The sequence below is a fragment of the Mustelus asterias genome, chromosome 1, assembly GCF_964213995.1.
Source record: "Mustelus asterias chromosome 1, sMusAst1.hap1.1, whole genome shotgun sequence".
NCBI classification, from domain to species: domain Eukaryota; kingdom Metazoa; phylum Chordata; class Chondrichthyes; order Carcharhiniformes; family Triakidae; genus Mustelus; species Mustelus asterias.
In genome coordinates this window covers 11,258,482-11,269,719 of record NC_135801.1, presented here as the reverse complement: position 1 = coordinate 11,269,719, position 11,238 = coordinate 11,258,482, and the positions used below count along the sequence as shown (strand labels likewise).

Genomic DNA, 11,238 nt, shown 5'->3' with positions numbered 1-11,238 from the left:
GAGGATTTTAAATTATCTTTTATTTGTGATACATGAATTCTCAACTGTTCTTTGCTTTAAATCTATTACATAAGGTCACAGAGATTATTAACGCAAACTATTAAACACAAAGGTATTTGCCACATTTTTATTATTGGCTACCGGTGGAATCTGTAATCTATCAGTTTGCCAGCTCTGGTTGGACATCTTCCTGCAGATGTCACCCAAGGAACTCTCAACTCCAAATGCCAGTCGGACAGCTTCTCTTCCATCGCCAATATTTTTCTTACTAACAACCAGGAGTGTCGAAAAAAAACTAAATAAAAAAACACAGCTTATATGAAGGGTAGATGCAATTGTATAGGGTGCTGGTGGGACCACATCTGGATTATTGTGTCCAATTTTGGTCTCCTTATTTGAGGAAGGATGTGGTGGCATAGGAGGCAGTTCAGAGGAGGTTCACCAGATTGATTCCGGGGATGAAGGGGTTGATGTATGAGGAGAGACTAAACAGTTTGGGCTTGTACTCGCTGGAGTTTAGGATGAGAGGGGATCTGATCGAGATATATAAAATACTAAAAGGAGTTGATAAAGTAAATGTGGACCAAAGGTTCCCTCTTATGGGACAATCTAGAACAAGAGGTCACAGATATAGTTGAGAGGCGGTAGATTTAACACTGAGATGAGGAGGAACTACTTCGCACAGAGGGTGGTGAATTTGTGGAACTCGCTGCCCCATAGCACAGTGGAGTCTGAATTGTTGAATGGTTTCAAGAAGGAGATAAGATATATTTCTAATTTAAAAAAGGGATCGGGGATATGGGACACAGGTGAATTTGAGACCAGGGAGAGATCAGCCATGATCTGATTGAATGCGGAGCAGGCTGGAAGGGCTGAATTTGCCCACTTCTGCTCCTAATTCCTATGTTTCCTAAGTTCCTATAGATACATCGCATTCTGATCAGTTTCACCTGAATTCAGTGGAATGCAATGAGTTCTACTTTAATAAAGTGCCAACTAAGCTGCTTGTAATGTCCAAAATAACTAGCACGGTTAGTATGGTTTATGCCCCACCTTAGTAATTGGTGGCTGTGATAAGGGCAAGTGCTCAGTGTCCTTTGCCTGGTACAGGTGGGTGTCTGTGATAAGCAAGGATGGTGCAATAGTTGGAGATGATAGTGTTAAAAGTTGAACTGCAGTCCAAATGCGATGCAATGCTCTTGTTCCTCTGAGTGTTTTACTGCTTCACAATTTGTCAAATCTTTTCTCCGTGAAAATAGCTGTCACCAGCTTCGTTTTGAGGTTTTCAGTGCTGGTGTATTCAGGGAGGCTCAGGATACTAAAGCATACGTTTGCTTCCGGGTAATTGTCTTCAGTCAGCTGACTCGGGACAATACCTATCTTGACACATGCCATCCCGAACACCGGAATGCGATCAGTTCCTGTGAGAAACGCTGAGAAAAGAGTTTACATTGCACTATCTGTAAGAAACATATCAATGACATTTTATGTACGCAGCTGTTCTGACATGTCAGCAAGCAAAGATGGCAGGCAGGAAAAGACGAATTGGCCCGTCAAACCTGTCCCTCACCAGAATGGCCATAACATAATGACTAAATGCTTTCCTACCCAGTGTCCCCGCTCCTTATGCAAAGCACCAACTACCATATCGCAAGATGAATGATTCCTAAAAGACAGTATTCTGAACTGTTTCATTAACATCCAGAACAAAAACTTCATGCCTAACCTAACTTCAAGCCTGAGATATCTAAATTAACCCGTAAATGTTAAGGCATTTATGATCTTATAAACCCAGTTTGTTCCTATCTGCCCAACCACATCTTTTCATAATTTTGTTTGACATACTTTCATAATAAGAAGTCTCACAACACCAGGTTAAAGTTCAACAAGTTTATTTGGAATCATGAGCTTTAGGAGCACTGCCCCTTCATCAGGTGAGTGGAGCGATAGGTTTCACAAACACGGCATATATAGAAAAAGACACAATTGCAACATAATGGTTGGAATGCAAGTCTTCAAACTTGTCTTTGTCTATATATGCCATGGAGTTGAAATCAACCATGATTGAATGGTGGAGTGGACTCGATGGGCCGAATGGCCTTACTTCCGCTCCTATGTCTTATGGTCTTATGGTCTTATGTTTGTGAAACCTACCTTTCCACTCACCTGATGAAGGAGCAGCACTCCGAAAGCTTGTGATTCCAAATAAACCTGTTGGACTTTAACCTGGTGTTGTGAGACTTCTTACTGTGCCCACCCCTGTCCAACGCCGACATCTTTACATCATACTTTCATAAGGGGGAGGTGATGGCCTAGTGGTATTATCGCTAGACTATTAATTCAGAAATTCAGCTAATGTTCTGGGGACCTGGGTTCGAATCCCACCACGGCAGATGGGATTTGAATTCAATAAAAAATATCTGGAATTAAGAATCTACTGATGATCTAAAATCATTGTTGATTGTTGGGAAAACCCATCTGGTTCACTAATGTCCTTTAGGGAAGGAAATCTGCCGTCCTTACCCGGTCTGGCCTACATGTGACTCCAGAGCCACAGCAATGTGATTGACTCTTAGCTGCCCTCTGAAATGGTCTAGCAAGCCACTCAGTTCAAGGACAATTAGGGGGATGGGCAATAAATGCTGGCTAACCAGCAACACCCATGTCCTACGTTGAAAGCACGGCCGCTAAAGGAGAAGTGTACGAAATCAGGTATGGGTCTGGAACATGCTACCTATCAGGGTAGAAGCGGAGGCAGTCAATGATTTCACAGGAAATTGGATGGGCACACAAGGGAAATAAACTTAGAGCGATGGAAATGGAGTGGGGGAATGGGACAGACTGGATTTGGTGTGGACTCGATGAGCCAAATGGCCTGCTTTTATGCCATAATGACTCTATGGGTGAAATTTAGTACGGTGGCAGGGAAATGTTCAATCCTTCCTGTCTCTATTCCAATTATTATAGTTGGCATATCTTCACACCAATACTGTTTTGTATCCTTTGGGGAATAGTGGGGGAAGTGGTGGAAGGATTCCAGAGTTGGCTATCAGCCTTGTTGAATCAATGTTGAACCATATTGAACATTCCTTCCGTGACCAACAAGTCCTGGCACTGGACTCGAACCCCGAGCTTCAGGTCCAGTGGGAAGGGCGCTACGCCACAAGGCCTCCTCCACCCGGATTAAATACATGGCAGGAAAACATATGGATGGCCTCCTTACCCTGCTGCCAATTGAGGCTCTTGAATGAGCAAGACCCCACCGCCTCCACCGCCCAATGAGTTTATGAGACCCTTTGGGGGAGGGGAGGTTCCCTCTGGAAGCTCATATGGGATATAACTGAATTCCATCTTAATTTTGTGACATAACCATTGCTCAGTGAGATACTTACAGAGGAATCTTTTCTTCTCATCCAAAAGTAGCTCATGGAATACTTTCCAGAACATCTTAATGGTTGGATGTGATCTGCTGTAGATGCCTTCATATGTGGTATTCTGTTACATAAACATCGTTAGCATTTCACAAACAATATAATACAATTTCAAGATAAGTTTGTATTTCAATTCCCCAAATCCTCACATTAATGCTAAGCAAGTTTATTCATAGAATCCCGACAGTGCAGAAGGAGGCCATTTGGCCCATCGAGTCTGCACTGACTCTCCAACAGAGCACCTTTCCCAGGCCAACCCCCCTCCCCACCACATAACCCCATGCAGTTACCTCGCTAATCCAGCTAACCCACACATCTTTGGACACTAAGGGGCAATTTATCATGGTCAGTCCAACTAACCTGCACATCTTTGGAGTGTGGGAGGAAACCAGAGTACCCGGAGGAAACCCACAAGGAAATGGGGAGAACGTGCAAACTCCACACAGACAGTCACCCAAGGCTGGAATCGAACCCGGGTCCCTGTTGCTGTGAAGCAGCAGTGCTAACCACTGCGCCGCCTGATTCCTGAATAATCTGTGGTGTTCACAGAGGAGAGAAGACCAGTCTGCACTCTCTATATATTATAAACTGATCGTGTTTCACTGGTACTTTTTCTAAGATAATGGTGCCCCCTCGGTGTTTTTATCTCTCGTTGTGTGTGGAGTCTTTCTATACAAAGAAGAAAGAACAGTGCAACACAAGAACAGGCCCTTCGGCCCTCCAAGCCTGTGCCGCTCACACTTACCTATCTAACCAGGGACTCATATCCCTCTATTCCCCATTTGTTCATATGCCTATCAAGATAAATCTTAAATGTGGCTAATGTATCTGCCTCAACCACCTCACTTGGCAGTGCATTCCAGGCCCCCACCACCCTCTGTGCAAAACGCTTCCCCCGCACATCTCCACTGAACCTTTCCCCCCTTACCTTGAACTTGTGCCCCCTTGTAATTGTCATTTCTGCCCTGGGAAAAAGCTTGCAACTGTTCACCCTATCCATACCCCTCATAATTTTATAAACTTCTATCAGGTCATCCCTCAGCCTCCATTTTTCCAGGGAGAACAATCCCAGTTTATTCAAGATAAGTTTGTATTTCGGGTACCCAAATGCTCACATTAATGCTGAGCAAGTTTATTCATAGAATTCCGCCAGTGCAGGAGGAGGCCATTTGGCCCATCGAGTCTGCACTGACTCTCCAACAGAGCATCTTTCCCAGGCCAGTTTATTCTTGCTATATGCAAGTTGCCCACTATATTACCTTTTATTAGTATAATGACCCCCTCCCAGAGAGTTAGATACTCGGTGGCGCCATATCTGCACACAATGTAAATGGCTTGCAAACCTGTTCCAGAACTTTCCAGTCATAGTCGTCATTTCCAATCAATATGTCCATCAGTTCTTGAGGTTGGAAGAACTTCAGTAGTTCCTTGTCGCAAACCTTGTAGAATCCTCTTCGAAACTCATTGAAGGGTTCCTTGACTGACGCAGTGAAAACATAATTCACATAGGCCCTCACGTATTCCTCCCTTTGATTGTAAGAAGAAAGCAATATTAAAATATAACCAGATGAGAACAGCCAGATGCCAAAGGAGTTCGATGATAATGTTACTATGGAGCTTAGGCGACCTTTGACCTCTGCTAATAATGGGCAGTACATTGGTGGTGTGGCTCTGCTGACATGGAAGGCCAACCCAAAACAGGCCTTATCTAAGTGCAACTCTGCTGTAGGTCGTGCATGCGACCATGAACCGAACATTGGCCAGGGCTGGAGGGCAAGCATTCAGGGAAGCATGGAGTAGGCTGGAATTTCAGCCCTGGCTGGGTAGAAGCCACTCAAAACCTGGTAGAGAAGATGTGTGCAACATTACAAGTATTGGGCAGTAGAGACCAGCAGCTCCATCAAACCTGCCTCCTGATGTGTGCACCATCATAACTAGATACTACCTAACCCCGATCAGCCACACAACCTTCTGAGAGAGACAAAAGAACAAAGAAAATACCAGAGCCAAGAGAAGAAACTGCCCTCAGAGTTCATGTTAATTTAAAGCGCATCTTCACACACACACACATTTATCCTCTTTGGTGGATGGTGGGAAGGGTTCCCATGCTGTATCAACTCATCAAACTACATCGTGTAGACTCCTTCTGTACCCAACAAAACATTGTATGTGTTATGGGCTTTGATGTTCAGCCTTTTAATCGATCACAACTTTTTTCCCTTCAAGTAACCAGACCAAGTCAGAGTTCTCTAAAACAGCTGTTTTAATGCAAGCTATAGTGAGGATTCTGGAAAGTCACAGGTCACAGTCTGTAACTAAGCCGGAGTACAAGAATTCAGGAATGCACAAGCAGATATAGTTTCAAATTTGATTACAAGTAATTACCATATACCAATCAAGGTATCGGCGTTATCTCTATCCATTCACAACTATTGATTAAGGTTACATCATGCGTAAGATAGATATTAAAACCAATCACAATCATTGCACGTCTACTTAATTATAATATCCAATCAGTGTGAGGCTTAATTGAATTAGGAGGCTATTGTTCACACTATCTTTTGACCTCCCAGCTTGCGTCTGAGTTTTTAGATCGCAATCAATCCTCCCATGTCCAAATGTCTGGTTTAATGGCCTCTCCCAGCCTGAGACACAAACAATCCCACACTATAGAGCCCTCCTCCCTACATTTATCTGAAGGTCACATCTGTCATTGGGACAGTCTTCCTTTGTCTTTCCATCTAAAACTCACAGTTTACAGTTTGGTGTCCTGATATGCTCATCCTTGCAGTTAAACCTTTGCTACTCAGTTTGCCTCTTCTAACCCTTCCACTGGACACGGTTATTAATACAGCTATTATTCCTCTTCATGATTATTAGTATGGATATTATCACCCCCCTCGGTGTGGGATTTGAACCTAGAGTTTCTGATCCAGCATCAGGGACACCACCACTGTTCTACACCACTTCCTGCATTCAAATTGACACCAGGAGATCACATCTGCAGAAGGTAAAACATGTGATTTTTCTTTCTTCTGAGAAACTGGGGCTTATAGCTTTCAGGCTGAGATTGAAAAAAAGAACAGGCGAGGCTCTTTTTTGGAAGTGGGGAAGAGAGGTGTGTGAGATGGAAAGACAAAGGAATGGATCTAAAACATCTGAATGGAGGCTTCACCGTAGCTCCATTGTTTAATTATAACTTACTTGTTCTTGTTAGTCAGCAACTGATTCCTGCCATTTGGAATGAGCTCGACATCCTGTTCATCCCAGCAAACCTACATCAAAAATAATTAGTTACAATTTCTTCCGAGCCTTGAGCGTAAATCATTGTTCTTCAGCTAACAGTGATTGACTCTGACAACACCAAGATTCCTTGGCATTGGAAGAATCAGGAGAGGCAAGATAAACTAAAGGTCATTTTGTACGTAACAACTGTGACTACTTTTTCAAAAGTACTTCATTGACTGTAAAATGCATAGAGATCCAGCGGTTGTAAAAATCATTGCAAGATTTGCTGCTAAATTCCAAAGGGGCACAGGATCAGAAAATCTTGAGGGTGCAAGTTTTAAAGTTTATTTATTATTGTGACACAAGTAGGCTTACATTCACACCGCAATGAAGTTACTGTGAGAATCCCCTAGTTGCCACACTCCGGTGCCTGTTCGGGTACACTGAGGGAGAATTTAGCATGGCCAATCCACCTAACCAGCACGTCTTTCGGAAGTGCGCAAGACTTTGAAACTGGCAGGACAAATTGAGAAGGTTGTTAGATCAATATGCGGGTCCTTGGCTTTGTAAAGAGAAGCCAAGAATAGGAAAACGGAAACATTCTGTCAAACCTTCACAAAACAGGGATCAGCTGGAATATTGTGGGCAATTTTGGCACCACACTTTAGGCAGGAAGGCCTTAGAGATGATACAGAGGTGATTTACTAGAATGGTACCAAGAATAAAAGCCTTCAGTTACTTGGAGAGACTGAAAAAACTAGGCTTATTCTGTTAGAGTAGAGAAAGTTAAGGTGAGATTTGACAGAGGTGTTCAAAGCCCTGAAAGATTCTGACAGAATAAATAAGGAGAAACTCCTTCCAGTGGCAGTAGGGTTGGTAACCACGGAGACACAAATTTAAGGTCATTGGCAAAATAAGTAAGGGAGACATGAGGAATGAAAAACTGCACAGAGAGTTATGATCTGGAATAAAAATAAAAATTGTTGGAGGAACTCATACATGATCATACGGACTCGAAACATTCACTCCGTTTCTCTCTCCACTGATGCTGCCATACGTGCTGAGATTTTGTTTCCATCCCTCACAGGAACCGTCCCTCAGAACCAGCCAGCATGTAGATGTTGACCCCCTTCCTTGACCCTCGAGACATCAGGGATGCATGCGTGGCACACCAGTTTTTAGCACCCAGCACCAGTGCAGATACATTCAAGTCAGTGGCTGGGACCATGTCAGGAGCTTTGCTAGAACACAGCAGTGAGGGTACTTCGGGCTCGCATGGACACATGGCAGAGGTAAGGAGTGTCCAGATCGCCAGCACTCGATCAGAGGAGGACAGCTGGGGGCGAGGGTCATGCTGAGTCTGAGGGAGATGATGAGTCTCTGGAGTTGTCCACAAGGCGGTAAATGCTGGACGTACAGCGGGATGTGCGGGGAGATCCATGCCTGTGCCCGCATTGTAAAATATTGTACAGTGTGATGGGATCCGCACATGACATCATTGCGCACTATTTAATAGACTTTCGGGCTGGGTGCCGAGGACATAAAATTCTACCCTATGATTCTGTGACCCAGGAGCAACTTAAAAAAGGACTTTACTGTAAAGATGTGAGTTCTTCTGACATGCAAAGCATTATACAAGTACAAGTATTTATTTACATTGGCGAGACTGCAAAATGGATTTTTTTTTTAAAATGCTCCTTTTGCTGATACAAATCACATAATTCAAAAATACAATTTTCTGATTTGTGTGTCAGCTGTATGGAGCTCTTCCAATGTGAACTGGCTTAAAGAATTGTTTTCCACTCACAAAAAAGTCCATATCCAGATCTTGGATCTCCTCAGTGTCCAAAATAGATTGCAGGGATCTGGAATACAAGGAAGACATCTGAATAAATTCACAAAGTATATCGCAAACTAGAGTGGAGCCCCTAAAACCACCGTCAGAGTTTAAAATGGAGCAGGCATAGTTTGACAGAAATGGGTTACTTCACAGAATCCCTACAGTGCAGAAGGCGGCCATCTGGCCCATTGAGTCTGCACCGACCACAATCCCACCCAGGCCCTATCCACGTAACCCCACGTATTTACCCTGCTAATCCTCTGACACTAATGGGGCAATTTAGCATGGCCAATCCACCTAACCTGCACACCTTTGGAGCACCCGGAGGAAACCCACACAGACGCAGGGAGAACGTGCAAACAGCACACAGACGGTCACGCGAGGCCGGAATTGAACTTGGGTCCCTGGTGCTGTGAGGCATCAGTGCTAACTACCGTGCCACCGTGCCATCCTTCTCCTTGGAGAGAAGATGGTTAAGAGATGATTTGATAGAGATGTTCAAAATCATGACGGGGTTGGATAGAGTCGATAGAGAGAAACTGTTCCTGTCGTAAAAGGATCAAGAACAAGGGGGCACAGATTTAAAATGCCTGCGCCTTCTCAAAGGCAATTAGAGATGGGCCACAAATGTTGGCCTCAGTGGGTTAGGTTGATTGGCCATGCTAAATTGACCCCAGTGTCAAGGGGATTAGCGGGGTAAATGCGTGGGGTACAGGAATAGGGCCTGGGTGGGATTGTGATGGGTACTGACTCAATGGGCTGAATGGCCTCCTTCTGTACTGTAGGGATTCTATGAGGACCGTCCCAACCTCTCCAATCTATCCTCATAATTGAAGTTTCTCATCCCTGCAACCATTCTTGTAAACCTCTTCTGCACTCTCTCCAATGCTTTCATATCCTTCCTATGGTGTGGCGCCCATAACTGTACACAATACCCCAGCTGTGGTTTAACTAGTGTCTTGTATAAGTTCAGTATAACCTCCTTGCTCTTGTACTCGATGTCCCTATTAATAAAACCCAGAATACTGTGTGCTTTATTAACTGCCCACTCCACCTGTTGTTTGAATCAATGAATTTGAGGTGAGGTGAGGTGAGAGTGACTGCCCTTGTCATCTAGGCAGCATTCGACCGAGTATGGCATCAAGGGGTCCTCGCAAAACTGGAGTCAATGGGAATCAGGAGAAATCTCTCCACTGGTTGGAGTCATACCTGGCACAAAGCAAGATGGCTGTAGTTGTTGGAGGGCAATCATCTCAGTCCCAGGCCATCACTGCAGGAGTTCCTCAGGGTCAGTGTCCTAGGCCCATCTATCTTCAGCTACTTCATCACTGACCTTCTCTCCATCACAAGGTCACTGATGATTGCACAATATTTAATACCATTCACAACTCCTCAGATACTGAAGCAGTCCATGTCCATATTCAACACAATTTGGACAACATTCAGACATGTACTGATAAGTGACAAGTAATATTCGTGCCACACACGTGATGACCACCTCCAACAAGAGAGAATCTTACCATTTACCCTTGACATTCAATAGCATTACCGTTGCTGAATTCCTTTATTATCAACATCATGGACATTATTATTGACCAGAAACTGAACTGGATCAGCTACATATATACTGTGGCTACCAAGAGCAGGTCAGTCGCTGGGAATTCTGAGGGGAATAACTCATTCCTGTCCTCCCAATCCACCATCCTCAATGCACAGAAGTGTAATGGAATACTCTCCACTTTCCTAGTTGAGTATAGCTCCAATGACAATCAAGAAGCTTGATGCCAGCCAGAACAAAGCAGTTCACTTGATCTGCATTGGGCCACCTCATCCACCATCCGAAACACCACTTCCCCCATCACCAGGGCACAATGTGCAAGATACTCTGCAGCAAATCACCAATCATTTGTCAGCATCTTCTGAACTCACAATTTCTACCACCTAGAGGGACAGGGGCAGCAGACACATGGGAAACACCACCACCTACAAGTTCCCCTCTGAGTCATACATCATCCTGACTTGTAAGTGTAACACCGTTCCATCACTGTCACTGGGTCAAAATCTTGGAACTCCTTTCCGAACAGCACTGTGGGTGTACCCACACCAGATGACCTGCACCTTTTCAAGGGCGATTAGAAATGGGCAACAAATGTTGGCCTCAGTGGTGTTCGCATCTCAGGAAAGAATACAAAAATGATAGCCTTTCAGCAAAAATCAATTTCAATAACTGCAATGTTTATACAGGTGAAGGTAGTGTGAGGGACTAGATCAGAAACCCCAAGGTGTATTCTGAAGTTAGAATAGATTCCAACTATTTTTGATTTTGGCATTACTGTGAGAATAAGGTGTTTCACCCCAGGTGTGATTTTGTTGACCCACGAGAACGTTTTTTTTAATCAAAACAAACTTTATTTTAACAATACAGCTTAAATATAACAACTTAATTAGCTTAACTTTTATCAGTTGAAATACTTAAAGGAGGCGAGATACAATTCTTAGTGGCTAACAATCACAATAAGTTCCAAGTTAAGCAATACTCCTCATAGACTTAAGCTCCTCTTCAACATCAGTTAGCAAACAACACAGGCATATGTGCTGGAATGTGGGCTGCCAGTCCTCAAACCTTTGAACACTTCTGGAGATAGAGAGACAGAGATACCTGTCTTTTGACACTCAAACAGCAGCCTCCAGAGAGAGAGAGAAAAACACCTCTTGCTGTTTTCAGGATCAAGCAGAAAC

The 11,238-nt window shown here is 43.9% G+C and overlaps 1 protein-coding gene across 4 annotated transcripts in view; it reads right to left on the bottom strand.

Moving 5' to 3' along the window:
* LOC144491372 (putative E3 ubiquitin-protein ligase HERC4) overlaps positions 1-11,238 on the bottom strand; it is a 53,989-nt gene continuing 42,751 nt past the window's right edge. For all 4 annotated transcript variants that reach the window (XM_078209100.1, XM_078209109.1, XM_078209120.1 and 1 more), the window contains 5 exons: positions 8,467-8,524; positions 6,636-6,706; positions 4,775-4,958; positions 3,393-3,495; positions 1-1,433 (listed from right to left, as the gene is read on the bottom strand). In XM_078209100.1, coding sequence (XP_078065226.1) covers positions 1,225-1,433; positions 3,393-3,495; positions 4,775-4,958; positions 6,636-6,706; positions 8,467-8,524 — 625 coding nt within the window. In that variant the 3' untranslated portion in view covers positions 1-1,224. The remainder of the gene's footprint in view (positions 1,434-3,392; positions 3,496-4,774; positions 4,959-6,635; positions 6,707-8,466; positions 8,525-11,238) is intronic.